Source organism: Corticium candelabrum, chromosome 22 (genome assembly GCF_963422355.1).
Source record: "Corticium candelabrum chromosome 22, ooCorCand1.1, whole genome shotgun sequence".
Taxonomy (NCBI): Eukaryota; Metazoa; Porifera; class Homoscleromorpha; order Homosclerophorida; family Plakinidae; genus Corticium; species Corticium candelabrum.
Window position 1 is genome coordinate 2923062 of NC_085106.1, and position 21880 is coordinate 2944941.

The 21880-nt window shown below is 41.3% G+C and overlaps 3 protein-coding genes across 6 annotated transcripts; 1 reads left to right on the forward strand and 2 right to left on the reverse strand.

Annotated features, from left to right (window-relative positions):
- Positions 1-2672: 2672 nt before the first annotated feature.
- Positions 2673-7943, reverse strand: LOC134197331 (uncharacterized). 4 transcript variants are annotated; one of them, XM_062666628.1, is made up of 5 exons: positions 7812-7943; positions 7679-7731; positions 7519-7583; positions 4873-4967; positions 2673-4810 (listed from the first exon to the last, which is right to left on the reverse strand). In XM_062666628.1, exons 2-5 carry the CDS (start codon positions 7683-7685, stop codon positions 2884-2886), a joined length of 2094 nt encoding a protein of 697 aa, XP_062522612.1. In that variant the 5' UTR covers positions 7686-7731; positions 7812-7943; the 3' UTR covers positions 2673-2883. The 4 variants fall into 4 exon arrangements, with proteins under 4 accessions (XP_062522612.1, XP_062522611.1, XP_062522613.1 ...); XM_062666627.1 differs by having other exon boundaries at positions 7655-7731; XM_062666629.1 differs by lacking the exons at positions 7519-7583; positions 7679-7731; positions 7812-7943 and adding an exon at positions 5492-5510.
- Positions 7944-8188: 245 nt separating this feature from the next.
- On the forward strand, positions 8189-17315 carry LOC134197333 (uncharacterized). The gene is made up of 6 exons (XM_062666632.1): positions 8189-8408; positions 8493-8624; positions 9068-9788; positions 10047-10511; positions 10572-10624; positions 17150-17315. Exons 1-6 carry the CDS (start codon positions 8293-8295, stop codon positions 17298-17300), a joined length of 1638 nt encoding a protein of 545 aa, XP_062522616.1. The 5' UTR covers positions 8189-8292; the 3' UTR covers positions 17301-17315.
- Positions 17316-17484: 169 nt separating this feature from the next.
- LOC134197332 (E3 ubiquitin-protein ligase RAD18-like) lies at positions 17485-21870 on the reverse strand. The gene is made up of 14 exons (XM_062666631.1): positions 21798-21870; positions 21664-21742; positions 21528-21601; positions 21391-21461; positions 20882-21234; positions 20651-20765; positions 20465-20588; positions 20331-20403; positions 19673-19755; positions 19536-19602; positions 19083-19480; positions 18935-19032; positions 18851-18880; positions 17485-17704 (listed from the first exon to the last, which is right to left on the reverse strand). Exons 1-14 carry the CDS (start codon positions 21840-21842, stop codon positions 17488-17490), a joined length of 1827 nt encoding a protein of 608 aa, XP_062522615.1. The 5' UTR covers positions 21843-21870; the 3' UTR covers positions 17485-17487.
- Positions 21871-21880: the final 10 nt, after the last annotated feature.

Below are 21880 nucleotides of genomic sequence, written 5' to 3' on the forward strand. Positions count from 1 at the left end.
TAGTGTATGAGAATCCCTGGAGAGAGTTAGGGTGGTATCTCTTTTGGTAGGAAGATGAATGTTTATGCATGCCCAGTTTCTATTTGTCACATGCTTGATTGGAAACTGCATAATTGCATAATTGACCACTAATACAACTCTTATTAAATGGTCCCTGCAGGGAGACCATGTAGGTGCTAAACAATACCAATAAAACAAAACATAATCAATAAACATAACTACTCCCCTGCTTTGACTAGATGTGACCAAAATGAATGTGATTAAACCTTGATGCTCTATTGGACTTGTTTATTTATTGTATCAGAAGGGATATTGATGTGGTGTACTATGGAATCTAAAACACACCCCTGTTTTGATTCACGACCATGCAATGAACTTGGATAGGGGCTGCTGGGTTACAGCTTACTAATTACTAAAAAAATTGTCTTAACAACACAGTTAGGGAGTTTGTTTGACATTCTTACCAGGATGTTCTGTAGTATGCTGTAAGATGAAAACTGAGCAATAACGCAAGAGTGACAAGACTGCATTAGAAAAGTATTTACAAACATTATTTAATATAGCTGACAAAGTAAATCCATCAGGCTCAAATGATCAGTAGGTACCACAAAGACATATTTAGGTGCTGCTTGATAATAAATTAACCCTGATAGATTTTGCCAGGGATTGATTGTCTTATTTCTGTCTTACAAGTTATGTGCATTGAAATTGATTTGTGACATTGAGGTAAAGCGATATTGTGCAAGAACACACACTTGTGCTTACAATGTTACAAGAGACAGTACAGACTGCAAGATAACTAACAAACCTTCCTTTCACATTGTAACTGAGATTAATTCGTTGGCACTCCCGATGGCAGGTCTGTATTTGAGTTTCATATGCATGGGTGCTCATGTTGATAGAGGATGCCATCTAATGGATTAGTGTCATAGTGGCAGTCGTAGCCAGTAGCAACTGAGAGTGCCTAGTGTAGTTTGACATATTGACAACAAGAACAAAGTTACCGCCTAGTATGAGACACAGTGGTGACCACACATCAACTACATTTATATAGAAAGTAATTGAAGGCGTAATAGTAATTGAAGGCGGAATAGTAATTGCATACTGGTACAGTAGGTGTTCTCTGAGCACCAGCGTCGTGTGGCCCTCAAGTTTGGGAACAGTATGGATGTCCGCCAATGCTGGGACAGTGTGATGGACAAAGATTCATCTCACTGTTTGGTAACCTGAGGGAAACATAGCACTTTTTCTTGACATGCCTAAAAAATTGGGGAGGCTTTAGCCCCCCCTAGCCCCGATACTGCTGATACTATGCTTGTGCTCCGAGAACAAGAGTGCAATTAATTAAAAAGCAAAGAGTGGAAAAAATCTTGTAGTATTCATTTATTGTGGTGGCAATTTAGCCATAAGCAGGATTGCAGCAAATGTAAGCACAGTGCCATTTGCCATGTATTCTTGGCAGTACTAAGTACAGCTCATTTTTAAATTGTTTTAATGCTCTAAACATTTATTTCTGGATATCTGAGGGAACCTTGTGTGTGCACCTTGTGACGTTGTGTGCACCTTGCAACAGCAACACCACGGGTGTATAGTAGGACAAACACTTGGTATGTACTTTGGGATGTGAAACAACAGTGTGGTTATGTTTTAGTGTACCACAAACATCAACTAATAGTGTACTCTGTGGTGTGAAACAACAACATGGGTATTTTAGTGTAGCAAACATGGAATTGGTGTCTATTCCTGGAGTAAACAATGTACCTAAATATTATTTTGGTTGAATAATGTGGTAAGTCAAGCAAACTAAGAATGCAGACCTTGTGCCTATTTCCTGAGGTATCAGTCTTACCACCAATTCAAGTAGACAGGCTACTACCTGTTGATAGCTTCGGTCACAATCATTGCTAAAGCTTGATACAAATGTAGTCTCTGTACTTCGTAAATTGTGTTGTCAGTTGGGTTTATTGAGTACAGTGTACGTACCAAAGCATGTTTATGTAATACGTAGCTCCTGTAATCCTTTTGAGTCTCGTAGCTTGATGCCAGAGAGCCTCCTGATTCCACAAATGAACTTGGAAATTCTAGAAATATTGGATGTTACTACAAAATTTAATACATCCAGTTGATATTAATTTGTATGTCAGCTGTTGATACTCTGAGGTCAATGTCAACGTCAGCTGTTGATACATCAGGGTATAGGAAACGTCAAAGTTCATTCCTAGAGGTCAACCTCCCTATTAGCTGTGACATCAAAGGCTGAAGTCAGCTGTCCACACATCAACCCTGATATACAGATGACTGATACACCCATACACATTGACTAATACACTGATGATTGACTGATGTTTGTCAGTCGATAGACCAACATCCAATACACTATTGATGTATCTACAGCTGACATTGGTCTATAGACTGGTATCAATGTCACAGATGCATTGACGTCATTGTATCCACAGTTGACGTCGGTCTTATGCTGATTTATGAAGTTTATCCCTGTCCACATCCAAACTGTAAAATGTGGGTGACATCATGGTTGGAGACCAACTTGAACATTGATGCCTACAAGTCGAGGTCAAGTAGGATGGTTGCTTATCGGTGACTGATCGGTATAGAGATAATATTGGGGCAATTAATTAATTAAATAGCAATTGAAAGTTTCGTTATTCAAGAGATAGGCCAGTTTTAACAAAATGACAGTTGTCCACTTTGTAGTCTAAAACTAATGCACCAGTTATCCAATACTACAGTCACTATTAAACTAGAAAAGTGGATTGAATGCTCATTGCTCTAACCATCATAACTGTGACAACAACTCTATAAAATAAGTTCAATACAAAATCACACTGCATTTACTTAAATCACCTATCTATAGTGATTGTTAAGTTAGCTCCAATCATCATCATCTTCAACTTGTTCAAACTCCTCGTCAGACTCATCCTGACGAGCTGCTGCATTGACCATCATCAGCTTGCTTTTAAGTGCTGCTATAATGTCTCCCTCGCTTGCAATTACCTGTGGCTCCATCGGACCCGGATCTCGCTCCGACGCAGATCTCAGTCGACCCATTGCTCCACCACCGAACGCTTTGATTTCATCCAAAAGATTACTGTTGTCACGATTTGGCGATGGTGGTGGCACACTTTTTGTGTGCTTGATAGGTCTCGGAGACGGTGGAACCTCATCAATAGGTGGTGGGATTGCTAGAGGAGGAGGCGGAGGTGGAGGAGCAGCAGCACTCGGTACCATAGGAGATGAAGAAGTAATAGGAGTCACAACAGGTAGGAGCGGAGGAACAGGTGGAAGAGGAGGAGCTGCAGGAACTGCAGCCACCGACCTGGATGCATATGTAGATGAAGGTGGAGGGTAAGCAGGACTTCCTTCACATGACACCGCAATTTTGTCATCCTTCACTGGTAATGGTGGCAACTCTCTGGCGTTCACGTACTCGTGGAAAGAGGAAGAAGGCTCACACTTTACACTATTTTGATGAACAGGTAACTGAGCCACAGAACGGGTTCTTTCTTGATTGGGCAGTGGCGGCGGTGCTGCTCTCTTTGGTATTGCTGGTGGACTAGCTTTAAATGGAATAGCTGGTGGCACTGCATCAAATCTCAGATTGGGTGGGGGAGCTTGCTCTCCTCTTCGCGGTCTTGGCGGAAGACCATTTTCTTCTCTGTGTGGAGGTGGCATGGGGTATTGTGACATATCATTTCTGCTAGGGATTGGTGGTGGCATGTCCCTGTTGGGAGGTAATGGTGGAGGGTCACGGGTTACTTTTGATTGTAGAGGTAGGCTTCCTGACTCTTGCCTGTTTGGTACTGGTGGTGGGATTTCTCTTCCGGATATACGAGCCGGTGCTAAGACGATCTGCCCCTCTACTGAATTTACGTCTCTCTGTAAATTTCCTGAATTGTCTATCCGACTTGGAAGAGGTGGAGGAGCAGTGTGAGCCTTTTCAGGTGTTCTTGTTGGGCCAGACGGAAAAAACCTACCGCCACTTAGTGGTGCCAAGTTTCTTGGTTGATCAGCAACAGGCGCTGACTTCATTTCTTGATATAGTGGCTTTTGAGTCGGACTTGTTGCCTCTGATGTATTCTGAATAGATTTTCTGGAGCTTCGACGCACTGGTGGATTCAAATGAGTGTGAGGTTCGCTTGCTGCAGTCTGTCTTGGAGGAATTACAGGTGGTCCATTTTCCACTGGGCTAGCCTGCTTCTGCTCCTGGTGCAAGGACTTCTGCAGCATGGTAACATAATTAGGGTCGTCAGGTGGTTGAGGCCTCTTCCATGTTGTCTCTCTAGTCTTTGCATTATAATAATATGCTCTCTTGTGCTGCTGACTAAAGTGCTCTGTCCAACCAGGAGGAAGGCCTTTTTCCTTTTCCCTCGGAATTGTCTGTGACTTCTGTGATTTCTCATCACTATTCCACGTTCCCCTTCTTGTTTTGTCCATTATTACCACATCCTTCTGCAGTTTTTGTTGTGGGACATCAGGCAGTGGCCGACCACGAGGAAGAGTCTTCGTAGTCACTGGACCAGGAACAGTAGGAAGAGGACGCTTCTGGATTTGAGTAGGCAACTGTTTGGAAGGAGAAGGCTCAATGCCTTGATGAATCATATGCAATCTCTCCCGTTCACGATCAACAGGAATATCTCTTCGGAGGAACACCTGACAGTTTTTAGATTTGAGTGGAACTTGTTTGTAACAGTTGAGGAGATCCACAATCGTTGGGAAGCGACGAGATGAAACAAAGTATTGGCCTGTTTCTTGATCAAGTAGAATTTTAAAATGCTTCACGTTCCCCTGAAATCTAAGGGAATACAGGAGATTACACACAGTATGAAAACTACATGTTTCTGATTTCAATCTTACGTCACACAAATTGAGAATAAACCCTGATTGGAAAAGCTGGGTCTGAGTAGAAACCATCCATCCTCTCGTAGATACTGACTCATCACAGCATTGGTCTGAAACACAAATATTCTTGTCACTCGACTGGTCGCATTATAAGAAGACGGGGAAATTAGTAACTTGAATGGGTCACATTTCAATTACGACTGTTACAATCATGTCTATTCACTGTATCATACAGTGACACATGAAGAAGCTACAAGCAACAATAATAGTGGTGATCTTGTGATGACAACCTACCTCAGGTCTACATTCTATATGTATGTATTTAATGCTTATTGTGTGTTGCTTAAAGGGGAACTCGCACGCAAAACAAGTTGCTCTTGAAAAATAGCCTTGCTTTCGAGAAGTTCAACGGTACCCTAGTCGCTAGCCAAAGCGGCTCCATAAAGGAGAAATCGCGTTTCAAATGCTTCCAGACGAAGAAGGTGCACGAGGCATAACATCACTGGAGGACAGCCTGGATTGTTTTGTATTGGAAAATTTCGATTAGCGCAACGCGACTTTATACACCAAATCGCCTGATTGGAGACAACACTTGAACATTCACCTTCACTGTAAGGTAGGTGCAGCTTCGTACCGATGATTGGAAAACGCTGGAGGCATTCGTTATAACTTCTCATGCTCGTAGGTCTGGAACTTCGAGGACATATCGCATCAACTTCCGCTTTGACGTGTAGTGCTGTAAAGAGAGTGGAATAGGTAGGAAACTACAACGCTTGTATATCTGTCCTAACCCTAACCTGCCCACTGGCTCTGCTTTGAAGTCTCTCTCAAAGCACTCCGACTGAAAATAATCTAATCATACTCTGGGATGTGGTCCAGCTGCCTTGTTTTTCAGCCTAAACGCAAAATTCACTCTCAACTGCGCTCGATCGAAAGGAAATCTAAACAGAATGACAAACTTTACAACTCATCGGTATCCTAATGAACATTAGATATCTCAAATTGGAGTTAGGAAACTTCATTCAGCTAGAAGAGTCGTAAACTAGGAGAATACATCAAAGGGGAAGAAGTTGACGCCGTGTTTCCTCAGAGTTCAGACCTACGCACATGAAGTCATAACGAATGCCTCTAGTGTTCTCCTCTCGTTGCTACGAAGCTACACCTACCTCACAGTGAAGGTGAATGTTCAAGTGTTGTCTCCAATCAAGAGATTTGATGTAGAAAGTCACGTTGTGCTGTTTGAGATTTTTCCAATACAAAACGATCCAGGTTGTCCTCCAGTGACGTCATACCTTGTGCACATCGTTGTCTGGGAGCATTCGAAATGCAATTTCTCCTTTACAGAGTCGCTTGGCTGGCGACTAGGGTATCGTTGAACTTCTCGAAGACAAGGCTATTTTTCAATAGCAACTTGTTTTTATGTGCGAGTTCCCCTTTAATAAAATTCAAGCTCCCAATATACTAATTCGTATGTACCCATTTGCAACTTGTTTTTGTGTGCGAGTTCCCCTTTAATAAAATTCAAGCTCCCAATATACTAATTCGTATGTACCCATTTGTAAGGCAAAAAGTCTCAAGATAAGCGTAAGACTCGAGTCAATAAAGCAGCAGTTTTAATAATCAGAATTGCCTAGTAATCAATTCCACAAAGAACATGAGACTATGCAGCAGCATTTCCAGTATTATGGCCACCTGTCCACTCCTGCAGCAGTTTTGCTATGGTTGACACCACCTTCAGACTAAAACACTAGAATCATCCATCCTTCCGAGCATATGGAAGCTACTACACTGCTACTATACCAGTGCCATAATGGCTTCCTGGTGGTACAGTATAAGAAGCAAGCAAGGCCAGGAGTTTCAGGATTTAGTTCCAACTGATAGAACTGGTTCCCACAGTTTAATTAATGCAAGGTGTATGTCACCCCAGCCACAGCCCCCATTCTAGAACTGGTAAATCAAATAACCACCCTTACCTCATTCAACAACTATGCAATCAGTTCACAAAGTTTGCTTCATTTCTGCTGATTTGTATTACTCATACCCCCTGCCAAAAGCTAGCTGTTTAGGACTGTCTCAAGCAACTACTGCACCATGCAAGAAACATGTAATCTGTGTGACATACTGCAGTGACGCATACCATATCAGATGCTAAAGAGTAGGACAAGAAACCATATGAGGACATAACAAAACAAAATGCAAGATACGGAAAAGCAACAGAAGTAACACGTAAACACACAATAAGGCCGGTAATATACGTTTGGTGTCATACATTACTATGCATACGGCAGAGTCTTTCTTCCCTACAGAGTAGCTAACTTCCCTTTGATGATACATTGGTTGTGATATTGCACTCAAGACGGGTTATTAACACAAAGACTACAAATCTTTTCCAGGAAAACATCCAATTCATTAATTCTCCCTTCTATAACGATTTGTACCACCAACTGGGTCCCCACTGGGGTGCACACATTCACATTGCAGAAGAGAACCTTCTCAAGTCATACACTTAGAATAACGGGAGAATGCCAAAACAGTGTGCTCAACAACCGTCACTACAGAAGAGAAACACCGAAGTCAAATCGAATCCCATTGACAGGATTCCCTACTAAACTAACTGACACCTCAAACTCAAGCTATACACCAACCCCACACTCAACTGACCTCGTTCCGTGGCAGAAACGAATGCAGCCCGGGCAGATGAAGGTTCGTCGTACCAGTGTGAAAGGCTGCACACAGCAAAACCAAAAAATAAGACAAGAATCACGTGAATGCTTATCGCCTCCGACGTGTCCGCGACCTTTCAGACTATATAACCGCTCACCAGCCATTTGCTTTGAGTCGAATCACCGTGCACACGATTCAACCGCTCTGTAGCTGCAGGTAAATAAACCGCAGCGTTAAGAACAACAAAACCACATCAAGAGACAAACCAGAACTTGCGCAATTCCGGTCACCTGAGAGCTCTCCACGTCTCCGTTCGCGCTACGACAAGCGATCGTGCACCAGGAGAACGTTGTCCCAGTACTTTCCCAATAGGAAACACCGGAAAACAGCTTAGAAACACGCGACGACTGGGCGTGCAAACTACGCATGCGCGGGGCAGCACCGTCAGCAGAGGTATCCAAAAATAGACCGAAAAATAAATTGTTAGGCTACAAGAAAAATTAGTTGTTTGACAGGACCACGCAACAATTGTAGTGCATTTGAACTTTGTTGTAATACTTATTGCTACATGCTTGAACTTTACTTGTTCGCCTACGAATGCCGTATGCTGATTGTATTGGTCTAACGCGCGTGGTTGTCGGGTAGATCACATGACCGGAAACAAAGTTCCAGTAAGTGTGTGAATCAGTCAGTCGCGATTGTTTCATGCAATTCCAAGCTCTGCAGTGCTAGAAATTTGCGCAGTTTTGTTAGCGTCCTTAAAGGTCAGGAATGAGTTTGACGTCGCCGAATTTGATGTGCCCGGAGACCGGCAATCCGTACCAGAAATACAAAGGCATCATCTACATCATGGGATTTCATATCGACCAGGAGCCGCGTTCAGTGCGGTGAGTTGCTGCTCGTCTTGATTATTTTTATGGCTTTTTGGTTTGATGTGTTTTTTGTGTTTGTTGTTTGTGTTGCATTTACAGACAGTATTTTGAGAGCCACGTGGGACCGTGTGAAGTTCATAGCTGTTCGAGATCTACTAAGACTGCCATGCGTGGTCTGTATGTGTCGTTGAAGTTCAAGTATGAGGATGATGCTAGAAGAGCCATGGCGGAGTGAGCAAAAAATAACTAAAATAATTTAGATAGATTCCATACCTAGAGGTAGCAGGGTGGATTACAGAGAGAAAAGGATATCTATTCAACTTGAGTAAACTTCAGTAACTGTATTTTTCTTATTTTGTTTATTTGATATGCTGAGCTTTAGCTTTGAATTGATGTGCGTAGCTTTGTCCTGTTTATTAATATGTATTTGATGTGTGATGGAATGTCCAATGCTAACGATGACCCAACCCTATCCCATGCATGTCTTGTGTGTCTTGGAGTGACAGACAACTGGTCTTGGAGTCCTGGAAGAATGCTCATGCTGTGTGTGTGTGTGTGTGTGTGTGTGTGTGTGTGTGTGTGTGTGTGTGTGTGTGTGTGTGTGTGTACGTAGGGTTACTAGAAAGATGAAAGATGTACAACAATTCTGTGAAATAAATTAATATTGCATTTAGGTACCAAAATCAGTCTGTGAAAGGTAGTAAGCCTTTGACTATATTGTGGTACTGTGATCGAGAAACACGCATCAACTCAGGCAGCATATGGAGCAGCAGGCATTCTCGTGACGAAATTAGTATCAAGGAACATTCACATACAAGACAAAGGCGTGCCAACACTAGATATTTAAGCCACTCTTCTAATAGGAAGAGGGGTATGTCATCTTCCAGATCACGTTCTACATCTGTAACGAGGTCTCCTCACATTCGTAGCTCATATATGAGTTACAGTCATACAGATCGTGAGAAGAGTCACACACCGTCACGTTCTGGATCACTGATGTCTTATAAAGAAACAATGGATACATTGCCACCACACACACAGTTAGAATCGTATCCTGTTCATTCCTTCAGTGAGACCCTTTCGCATCATTCTGAGATTGAGACATCAACTCACGAAATCGTGGAGCCCGTTCATTCTCACACTGAAATGGATGCCATTGCTGCAAGTCAAGATATTGTGTGTACAGATGGTTATGGTCGTAGAGACGATTCAGTTGATCTTAGACTAATGCTGTCGCATCGCATTTCATCATGCTGGATGGATGTGAGGCAGGAACTGGGAATGGAGAAGACCCTTTCATGTTTACCTCCAACGGTTGAGCAAGGAGATGAGGTAGAAGAGCATGCGACTGAGGAGTTTGAGCCATTTCACAAAAAGGGACGAATAGCATTTAAGGTGAGCAACACATTTCTTTATTGAACTAATTCTAAATTACACATAAATCAATGTATCACGTCATGCATGCTGTTTGTTATGGTTTGCTTGTGTATTTGAGGAAGTTGCAGAGAGCACAAGTGACCATTAGAGAGTCAATAACAAATGTGAACATTGTCTATTAATTATGTTATCTTTAGAACACTTTAAAGACAAACCTTTAAATAAGCAGACGGCATGCTTGATCAGGTGCAGTCAACTGACATTGTACTTTTTCAGATCAAGAGTAGTCTTAAGTCACCATCTACGAGGACGCCTGTGTTTGACTATGGAGAGAATGCAACTACAGCAGAGAACATCAGACAGGGAAGACATATCCAGGTATCCCATGAAAACTGTCTTACAGACCAGCAAACCAAGAATTATGGTGACCTTCAGCGCTGGGGATTTGTTCCTATTCAGTCACACGAAGCAAAGGAGTCGCCTGTTAGAGATGTAGGTGAGGAAACAGAGCCACCTGCACTGCATGGTACGCAGGTAGGTGATTCAGGTGATGCATCTGTTGAGTGTGCGACCAACATAGAGGAGCAGCCTAGTATGGATATCAGTCCCATAGCTAGTGCTGACGAAGCTGCTAATACTAATGAAGAATTGTTATATACCAACAAAGATGATAACGCAAGGGGTGAACCCTTTCAGACTGCTTTATTGGCATTGTTAAAAAGGAGGACCAAACTGGAACAGGTAGAAAATTGATGTTAAATTTGTAAGACATATATCAATTAACTGTACATCTTTTGCAAGGCATTTCATAATGATTGCCACCTGTTGGCACAATCAGTAGAAATATTTACAAGGTATGGACATGTCATGTCTGTTAATTAGTTTCAAGTCTACTTTATTTGTTTGTGTGCTTACTTGGTCCAAATCAATTGCAAGAGTCATATTTGACACTCTAATTAATAACAGGGCTTGGCACGTTGTGGGATGACGGTCTACAGAGAATCATTTCTGTTCCATTTATCACCGTCACCTAATCCTGTTGAGGTGGTAATAGGAGTAGTGTCGCGTAGCCAGAACCTTTTCCGCCATGTTATACTTTCGGACGAGAAACGGTCTGGTGAACAGCCTTTGAAGTCACTGTGTTGCCGCATCAACGAAAATTGGTGATCTAAATACCGGATTTGGTTTCTTAAATGCTTCACTACGCCCAGAAGTATGCTTCACTACTTCATCATACGCCCGGAAGTATGACACAGCGAGAAAGGGTCTGGCTACGCAAGACTAGTATAAGAGGTTGATATACACACATGTACAATGGATGATGCAGATTAGGAGAATCCTTGATTTAAAGAAGTCCCATTTGTACTGAAGATGAACTACTGCAGCTGTGTTAATTGTCGCTGTATAGCTTTGCTGGTTACCGAAGGACAGTCAGGTAACATTATAAGGGCTTCCCAAAAATGGTCCATGTGTGTGTGTAGCCAGAATGTGCTTGGAGGACTTATTGATTATTGGAGGGACAATAGAAAAACATACATAATTTTTTCACAAGACGTGGCAACATAGCAGTGAGTAAGTCGTTTATTGATCAAACAGAAGCAATGTCAGATTCTCATATAGTCCGTGGGCCAGAATTGTGACTTTTCCATGCACTTCATGGCAAACCATTTTCTTTCTAGCCTATCCTATGTAATTTTTTGTGGTGATTACAAAAATGATGTTTTTATTAGTGTCAGAGTGTCCAAAGTTGACTAAAACAGCATTTTCTTAAATTAAGAATGTTGCCATAGTAACCAATATGTCAAATTAAAAGAGAAGTCAGATTTGCTATCAAAAACCTTTAGGTATGGTTGACAAACTTTCTTAAAGCAGAAATCAGATGTAGTTAACGGAGCTCAAAATAGATGATGTATATGCGAAGAGATCTAATACAGTGACCGCTACAACTTCCAATTAAAGGAACACTTCACCAATTGACGCATGTGCAGTAGATGTTAATGTACGTTAAGGCCTTGGGCTGCAGACCGAACGCTTGCTGTGTTGTTCAGCGCATTGTTTTGGTCTTGCTTTCTGAGGCCAACTACGAGCACACAAGAGACGGGTCTAGACGCTTCAGGCAACTCTAACATTGAAAGAGAACAAGTTACAGTTTATAAGTGACTCAGTCGTTCGTACGTTTTAGACTCCACATGATCATCTTGAGCGACTTGCAATTGGTCGGTCTTTCCCACTTTTCTCCATGTTTCTTTCTACGAATGGAGGCCATACTACAGTTCGAGAGGGCTTGAGTGATTCAAAAACACACGGAAACGTGCATCATCGCACATAATCACGTGACACCAAATATCTTCATTCTACACCCGAACCATTACCATATGTGTGCTTTTCGCCGTAGATTGAAGGTGAGTCAGTGATGCGAAGCACATTTTACTTTCGCCTAAGTAAATATCAAAGTCTACAAGAAGCGGTAAAACGAAACCTACACCTACCTATTGGACGTTATTTGGAAAACTGCCACGTACAATTTTGTTTTTAGCCTTATCATAATGCTGAGCTATCAAGTTTGCTCTGAAATAGCACCAAACTTCTCAACTTGAAGACTACTAGAAACGATTAGCGGCCAAGGGCGGAGTCAGACCGGTGAAGTGCTCCTTTAATATAGTCAGTAACTTTAACACTGATGTTGTTCACTGTCGCATCCAGTAAATAGTACAGGCATTATATGGTTTGACCTTAAAAGATTGCAACACAAACTCTCTCAACTGTTTCCTACACAGAAAAGTGTGCTCTATAACATACTAAAGTCTTGTGAATTCTTTGATGGGAAGTGAGCATCTGTATCATCTCTGGTAGCATTCGAATCACATGACCTCCCAAACTATCTCTTTGTCTAACTTACAGTTCTTCTGAAACACGGATACCGCATTGGGTACTGTAGAAACACTATAGTGAAGAACAAATACCTCACTCGAGACTTGTTCAAGGCTTCTCCATCAGCGATTAGACTAGCACGTGATCGAAAATGCCATCGTTTCCAGATTATCGTCGTGTTCTCAGCCAATGTTGCGATTATCTCTCTGAAATAGTCTACCCTTTTGGCTTCTCCGTTACTCACTTTTTCATACTGTAACCGAAATCACGAATAGTAGCCAGCGTCAAAGTTCCCGTATACCCGGGAATTTTGAATTTGTCAATGTGGCAATACAGTGGACGCGTTAGAGGTGTTTGAAGATGTATCATCTGCGAGCAGCCTTAGAAGGGACATCACCAACTGCTACTCTGGGAGAAAAGGGAAGTGCAAGTATCAGCAAGGCAGGTGATTCCAGGAATGACACTATCTGCCATCGTAATACTGCAACCGTCAACAAATAGCCAGAATTGTTAAACTAGGCAAGCAAAGACATGGTACAGCTGTAGACACTGCAAGGCATCAACTTAGGTCAGCAGAAAAGCAGTTTATCTTCAGCATGGATTGTTTCTTCTGTGGCACACCAGCAATGTTGGGTAGAAAGAGAAGAAGTTCTAATGTTTTCTCTGTGAAAACAGTTGAATTGAGGGACAATTCTAGCAATGTGTCATGAAAGAGGTGATACCTGGGCAGATGCCGTACAAGCAAGACATTTGCATGTTCATGATCTTCATGCTGCAGATGCAGTGTGTACCACAGAGGGTGTAGTGTAAATTTCCGTACGAAGAAACAGATACCAGCAATTTATCAGCATGAAATGAAAAGGGCAAAATTATGTTGCCCAAAAGGTAAAGAAAGAACAGATGCATTCATGGAGATTGCTAGTTTTCAGGAATATTTTGAAGATACTATCCTTGAAACTGAGATCAATGGTAAGCCCAACATCGTTACCTTCAGAAAAAGGCCAAAGCGGTGCTCCATGACTTCTACAGTCAGCAGAAAGCTGATCTTGACACAGAAACATGAAGATAGTAGAAACTGCTGCTAAACTGATTAGGCACGACATCAAAGCAGTGGAAACATCTCACAAAGTTTATCATCAGTGAATACATCAAACAGCGCATCTTGATATTCTTTGAAAGACTTCCATCATGACTGGATACCAAAGCCAATGTGGTCTGGGATGATGCAACTTGTGCATCAAGGCACTCACCGTGGGAGATCGCCTGTGATGTTTCTACCGATGATTGACATGAATCCCAGTGATGTGCCATGTGTCTAGTCAACACTGAAATATGTTTTTAAGTATGCCCGTCGCCACAATGTTACACCCATTATTATGTTTGATGAGACCATTCATTTGGAAGTCTCTGATGATTATTGTAACTGAGCCAGTGGAAAGTGAATTGAAAGATATTGTCCTTCATCTGGGAGGTTTTCATACAGAAATGAGTTACCTTGGGTGTATTGGCCATCTCATGGCTGCATCTGGATAACAAGAATTGTGGCAATTGATTTACGCACCCAGTGCAGTAGTGCACATGCTTACTGGCAAGGCAATTTCTCGAGCAGTACAGGCACATCTTATTGTTGATGCAGTTCGCCGTGCCTTGGTGCTGGCCAAAACATTTAATGTGCCTTTACCCGGAAGTTCAGATGACCCAGAATCTGGGAATGTGGAAACAGAAGAGTTTTTAGAAGCTACAACATCATCACATGAGAAGTCTGCTAGACACCAGACCTGGATGAAGCTGCTGTTCTCTATGAGGTGATGCAAGGTTCAATGTCTGCAGATCAAGTTTGCCAGTCTGGTGTGATAACCAGAATCGGTGATGCTCTTCAAAGAGAAACCAAATCCCTGAAGTCATCAAGGACTGCTACACTTTGGTTGCAGTACATGGATATGGTTGATATACTTCGCAAGTATATCCGGGCAGAGCATACTGGCAACAGGAAATTGCATCTCCAAACTGTTTCAGAAATGCTCCCTTTCTTGGCCGCATGTGGGCACAACCACTACACAAAATCTGCATGGATATATCTGCAGCGAATGTCTAATCTCCACAATGAGCATCCAGATGTGTATCAACATTTTAGAGGTCTCCATGCGGTGAGAAGTGGTCGTCATTGGGCTGGCTTGTCCTCGGATCTCATCATCGAGCAGGTATAATTATTAAGGTTGTCTCAAAATTTGTCACAAAATGCCTATACTAAAGGCATGCAACCCGGAAAGTGCTTTACACATGCACATCTTGCGACCAATCAATATTTGTCGTGCTGATTCGGTGCCTTTGATTTCTTGACTCTGCCTGCCATATAATCTGTGCCGGAATCTGATGTGCGCCCTAGCAGCATGTCACTAAAGCGTCACTATCTGGTGAACAGGTGACAATATTAATGTGAGATGCTCTTGTGTTCAATGAATGGTTTGGTGTGTAAAAATATTCGGGTGTCAGCTTCTTCTTTGCTGCATGAAAGTGCTGGAATCAATTGGGCAGTGACAACTAGATCATCAATTTGTAGTAAACCTTGAGCAGTTGCTGTGGTGACACACAAATACACACACACCATCAAGGATACGTGCATATTTTGGCTGCTGCCATGAACCTTTTCTGTCTCGAGGAAGCATCTGGTAATGATGCTGTACTATGATGAAAGCAGGTGTGGCAATTGATCATCACAATTTCTCTCCAAATTTTCAATTGGCAAATGCAGATAGTGATCAATCACGAAGTCAATTTGATTTCTGGAACACGTGGTATCATGTAGAAGAGCGATTCCGTCAATTAGAGATAACTACAACAAGCTGTACGCCAGACAAGGTCACTATTAAAATTGAGTTAAAGACTGACAAGTTGTTCTGCTATACACTTACCGCTCTCCCATGGTCACTGTCTACTGTTGATGGAGGGATTCAAAAGGCAGCCAAGTCTAAAACCATACATTTTGATACGGGAAAATATGTGACTCATGTACAATTTTCATTAAATGCTACCCTTTTCGCATCCATGCAGTCGTGAAAACAACGATCTGTCGGACCGAGGTACCGCGCTGGAGATCGAACGATTGCCTTTCACTCTTGGTAAATGCAACACTGGTAAACGTTTTCAACTTTATTTTCTCTGAGACACCCAAAAGTCTATGTCATCGTTAGCTAGCTAGGCAATTGTTGTTGAAAGAACTGCTCTTTTTGCCTCACCATATGGCCTTGCTGTAAGAGCTATAGGTCGTATTCTACCTCACAGGCAGCAGTTACTCCAGAGTAAAGACTGACGAGATCATCAAACTTATCATTCAAAAGACTAGCTCGTATGTATGCAGTCATGATCAATGCAAGAATCGCATTCCAGTGTCTTTCTAGACGTACAATACGTGTCTAGTTTCAAACTCAATAAAGTGCACTAATACTACGCAAACTACTATATTTACAGCACGTCAGTGCAGTGTAGCATACTACAGTACAACAGCATTCAGGTACGACGGTCAAAGCACAATTTCTTAGATCCTGTAGATGTTGGCGTCACAACTTGGAACTAAAGTTTTAATTAAGACTTTCTACAGCGGTATTTATCACGAGCTAACATGTCGGAAGCTTCACAGTAACATACAGTTAGCAGAAACCATCACAAGATCAGGATTTTGCCTCAACTTGTATAATGCATGTTAGGCCTCACGGTTCCAGTTCATTGCTGCGCAGCTAATTTGCAAAACAGTCTTGTTCTAGGTGATCAGACACGATCTGTCTTGCCAAAATAGGTATTCTCAAACTTCTAGTGTCATATGACAAGCTCCAAGTGCCAAAAATTGGTTTGCCAAAGGGTGCAAGGATGGCATTTTCTGAAGCCTTTTTCGCAATTGGCCCATGGACTTAGTCACTATAAGTACACACTAGGGCACCAGGATGCTATTACCATATAACCGGGTTTTTTCGTATAACTGGTTTTTTGTATGACTGATTATTTCTGTGATCATGCTATTTCTGCGAATTGAAATCACGGTACGCACAAATAAAATTTGCAGATATTTAGGTTTATACTCGGAGTCCCAGGAAGTCACTGTTCCAACACATGTACATGTGTACATGTGTGTACCAGTGACTGTCCTCCTGGTTAGAACGCAGAAATTTAATATGCAGTAAGTAAAACTTTTGTCTAAATTTGAAATTGCAGACATTTAAGATGGCAAAATAACTGTTTATACTGTAGCACTGTCTGACTATGGACTCTCAGACCCTCTTGAGAAATACCATAAACTTGTACACTCATGAAAACGAGTACTGGGACAGTCCCTTACCATCACAATTACTGGTCACGAACTATTTATATATATAGCTGGCAATGTCCTTGTCTTTTCTGAATTGGGACATTGAATGGTATGGGAAGTGCCCAGGCATAGTAATTAAGTATATTACATGCATATTGTAGAACACCGCGGTGAGACTTGCCTGAACAGGTTCACTATTTTCTTACAGGCATTGTCCCGAGCAGCAGACTGTGTTGCTTTCAGTACTCAGATCAACATTGAACCAGCTGAGCGTGCAGGTAACCAAGAGAATGGAGGAATATGCACAGGGCCTTTTGACCACAGCTGCTGTTGACAAATCCACAACAATGCCATCCTAATCTGTTGCTTCATAACCAATCACTGCCTTTGGTGTTCTTTTTCTTTAAAAGTGTTGTAAAGAAGATATCACTTGCATTACAGACTGTAAAAGATTGCTGTCCGCTTCTATTTATAGTACTAATATTTTACGTAAAATTTCCAAGTTTATGATGCATGTGTTCAGAAGATTTAAACAAATACATACGTTTATACTACATTGTGTTTATTTGAATCATTGGTTTGTGCTTTACTGTATCTTGTGGCTCGTCGAGGATTTCGCCTTATCCTTAGAGACCTCTTTGGCGGTGGCTCTTCCAAATCATCATCATTGCTCAATAGATCAGCACTTGGTTGGAATTCAACATCTTTTTCCTCTTTCTTGCGTAGTGGACTTTGTGTGAGTTGAGGAGAGAAAGAGATTGGGCTGAAAAAGACAGCAGCACCCAGTTGAAACACACACACACACACACACACACACACACACACACACACACACACACACACACACACACACACACACACACACACACACCACACCACACCACACCACACCACACCACACCACACCGCACTGCACAAACAATGGCAAAATAGATAAGGAGCTGCCCGTTCATTACGGTTACACCCCCTCCCCACACACACACACCAGTCCATTGACTTAGTTAATTAACTAAGTCAGTGGTGGAAGATAACGTCTATGCATCACAAGTGGCTGTGACTAGGTCAATTAAAAGTGCTAAGTAAATGAAAATGCATAATTTGTCTATGTAAAGGTGAGATATGAAGGCAATTGTGAAGTGACATGTTAACACAAGGGACCAGTAATAAGTTGCATGCAAAGTACTGAATTTACTGCAGACGGTTTAAAAAGCAGAACACAACTGTGGCAGGTATCTTCTAAGATGTGAGCACAAACTTGCTGTTGCTAATTATCAAGTTTGTGTGTATGAGGATACTGAAAATAGAAAGTGTCTATAAATGCTGCACCAACAAGAAGACTAGGTCTACCATGGATACAATTCCACTGACCGATTAGAATTTTAGCAGTCTTGGATGTCCATTGTTGTTTAGAATGATTAGGTGCAAACAGTGTCGACTAAGAACATTAAATATATAAATATACATTCAATTATAGTTTAAAGCATTTGTCATGGTTGAGAGTGTCCCAGCACTATGAAAATGGTTAGAGTTGGAGTATGCATCAGCATGACAATCAAGAAAATTGTAGCAGTAACCAGAGTTTACAATGCTGTATGTGTATGTTTGACTTCATGACTTGTAGGTTCCACTGCCACCTCCTTTAAACCACTTGTGTGTATAGGGAATTTTTTAGCCAGGTCAGTTTTCACTAAGTTAACCTTCCAGACAGAATTGCATCCAACTATTTTTTAGGTTCAGTCTGTCTGAACCTTGGAAAGATCTGATTTCTGGACCATCGCTGTCAGGTCTATTAATTAATTCACAAAATTGTTTTTGATACAATCAGAGATGGAATTATAATATGCACTATGGACTCAGCCTACATATTGCAGGTATTCGTTTGATTATGATTCAGAACAACACGGCTCACCTTTCAGGTACGCTTGTGGTGTCGTCATTTCTGCATAAAAATCACGTCGATGATCAACAGTCAATCATTGGTATGTATTCTTACAATAGCTGTGTCAAATTGTCTGGAGGACCATCCTGTAAGAGTTTCTGTCCACCTGTTAATGTCTGCCGTTGGTCGTCAATGCCAGTTGTCCAATACTCCTATGCAAATAATTATAAGTTTGATATCAATTAATTAAATATCAGCATACCAATTTTTCATTTTCGGTATCTCCTGTTACCACGAGGATTGATTGTGATGTTGTCATTTCATCATCACTCCCCAGTATGTTACTGTCCAATCCTTTATGTATCATTTCCTCATGAGATTGACCTGGCTCAGCAGAAGAATGAGAAGACGAGCCACTACTGTTGATTCTCTGTCTATTGCAAGATTTAGTTACCCTTGGGAGTACTCCATCATCTTCAGACTCATTACTGTCTCTATCGATGTCTTCACGAGGAAAACTACTGTTTATCGGTGTAGTGGTAACTGAGCTTTTCTCATCATTGTAATTGGAATCTGCTGAAGTGTTCTTAGCTGATACCTTGGCTTTACGATTCCGAACTTCATCAATCAGTTTTACAAATGATTTGTTGTGTTTTCTTGCTACAAAACAAACCATTAACCAACCCCAATTGGAGCAAGTGAAATGTGTACTGACTGTAGCTGGTTCTCAACTGTTGTCTTTCCGTTTCTCCATCTTGCTGTATTGGAGAAATATTTGCTGACTACAGTTTAATGCAACATCCAAATTATTATAAACCAAAATGACTGGACAACAGGATAGTGTTTTCATACAACCGCCATCAGTCCTCCTGACTTTTCGGAAGCTTTTGTCTTATCTGTTTCAACCCTGAGAAATTGTTTGGCTACTTCTTTTACTATAATAGCAGCCAAACAGGAAGTATAAGAAACAGTCAGCTGGTATATTTGTGCTTTATAAACAGGTCTGTCCATGTATCATTTTTCGAACCATTTAGATGTCAGTCAATGTTTGCCAGTTCATCAGCATGCAAAACATTAACTTTCATTAAGTACTGGGTTCAACCGTTATAGTGTTGGGGCCAATTCTTCAACGCAACCTCTGTCTAGCAACTTTAATATATACAATGCATGTAAATTGATAGTTTCACAATGTGCATTGATTTCTTCATGATGTATTTTGAATGCTTTAACCATCAATTATATTTAGAAGGCAGTGGGAGTGAAAACATAAATAAGTACTATAACCTGCCAGTGCATGCACACCGAGATTTAACAAAAGAATGCATTGTGCAAAGTCTGGGTCCTCAATCTGTCAGCTAATCAGCATCAAGAATTTGGTCAGACGGTTTATTCTTTGCAATTGGAGCTGGTGCTTCAACAGCCATGGTTATAATTAAATACACTAATCGAACAGTTACAGATATACAACAATAGAGTATATAGAGTGATGTGTATAGGTACGGTACTGTACTTGTTCTTGGATTCTCTTTGTCACATTCAGCATTGTACCACACCGTGAAATCTTGATGTCTCTTCACTCTAACCTAAACACACACACACACCCAAATCAAATCATCCAATCTCTATAAAACAGCCACTACTGACCTGTCGGCTTCCATTAATTGGCAGTCCCAACTCGACTAACTTCCGATTCAATTCTTTGTCAGGTAAAAGTGACATTGTATAGACCAACTTTGGCAGTCGTTTCACCCCACTCTTTGCATTAGAGCTAAAACAGTGACTTGAATGTTGACATCAATCTTTGTAGAGAAGGAAAAATTATAACGGCACCAGCTACTTGGAACGTGTGCAGGCTGCTTTTGTCTTCTCTGCTCGTGTAGACATCTGTCAAGGTGAGCATTGATATGACGTTGAGGTATTAAGTCTTGGCAAACAGGACAGCCAACTAAACCAAACAACACTTCAAACTTGAAGCATTTTTCACAACTGGTCTACATCATGGACACAACTAGTTCATGACAGATTTCTGACTACTGTACTGTTGCATCTCATACACTGCACCTTGTCCATCTGTGACTGTAGAACTGATGTTCTCGTCCATCTTGTTTTGTTTCGGCTCGGGTGTTTTCTCTCGCATCAATGTATCCACACTATCTTTGCCAGTTGCCAGAGGCCCATTGCTCATAGAGTCCACTGGTTGTCTAACAGAAGTACTCAGTAGTTCAACATTGTCTTCGTTAGCCAAATTGATTTCTAGCTGCTCTTGAAGATCGATTTCATTGGAGACAGCCGTCTGCTTGGTTGATAGTCTAATGGACATTTCTTTGCTGGAATGGCCAGTCATATGGTCTACCACTACTATGTTTCCCATTTTAGAGTTGGGTAAGCTGTCTTCTAGCTTCAATAGATATGACCTAATCAAAAGTCTTTGACAATTATACAATAACAAAGTTCACATCAAAGCAGATTATTATTTTGTAATAAAATTATTATTATTTATATAATAAATATAGTATATTATATATTAAATAGCTTTCGTTGATTCCATGATGATATCCATTTCAGACAACCTAATTGCTGCAAATTTCGCCACAAGTTGATCAACCAAACGATTGCTAACCAGCTCAGCATCAACAGAAGGCTTCAAAAAATTATCAATAATTAATCACATTGGATCTAGTTAATTAATAACAGACGTTGAGTGTACTTTCAAACAAAGAGGGCAACGTGATGGCCTGTTGCTCGTGTATTGCAGGTGACCTCTGATGCAGAGAGAACAAACTAATAAGATATAAGGGCATCAACGTCTGGATCTAGATAAGTGGCATGATGTGGAGTCGCACAGTTGTGAGAACATGATAGCATCATTGCCGTCTGGAAGTACTCCTTACAAATGCTGCAACGCAGACTGCTGTCGAGCTCCTAGAAAAGTGCTTACGATAAAATGCGACCTCAAAGGTAAGGCTACGATTCAGACCTGAAGCTCAGTAAACTTCCAATCTGTAGGACTGGTCAAATCCATCCGTGCCCGCTAATACATCACATCCGGGTTTGATTATA

Bases quoted from the DNA above. Each gene is read 5' to 3' on its own strand.
- LOC134197331 (XM_062666627.1), bottom strand. From the start codon at position 7,685: ATGGCTGGTGAGCGGTTATATAGTCTGAAAG. The intron at 4,968-7,518 runs GTCAGTTGAGTG...TTTGTGTTTCAG, and splicing joins CGTTTCTGCCACGGAACGAG to ACCAATGCTGTGATGAGTCA. The intron at 4,811-4,872 runs GTAAGATTGAAA...GTATTCCCTTAG, and splicing joins TTATTCTCAATTTGTGTGAC to ATTTCAGGGGAACGTGAAGC.
- LOC134197333 (XM_062666632.1), top strand. From the start codon at position 8,293: ATGAGTTTGACGTCGCCGAATTTGATGTGCCCGGAGACCGGCAATCCG. The intron at 8,625-9,067 runs GTGAGCAAAAAA...TATTGCATTTAG, and splicing joins GCTAGAAGAGCCATGGCGGA to GTACCAAAATCAGTCTGTGA. The intron at 10,625-17,149 runs GTATGGACATGT...ATTTTCTTACAG, and splicing joins TCAGTAGAAATATTTACAAG to GCATTGTCCCGAGCAGCAGA.
- LOC134197332 (XM_062666631.1), bottom strand. From the start codon at position 21,842: ATGGATTTGACCAGTCCTACAGATTGGAAGTTTACTGAGCTTCAG. The intron at 21,462-21,527 runs GTACACTCAACG...AATTTTTTGAAG, and splicing joins GTTGCCCTCTTTGTTTGAAA to CCTTCTGTTGATGCTGAGCT. The intron at 19,033-19,082 runs GTATGCTGATAT...TTATTTGCATAG, and splicing joins ATACCGAAAATGAAAAATTG to GAGTATTGGACAACTGGCAT.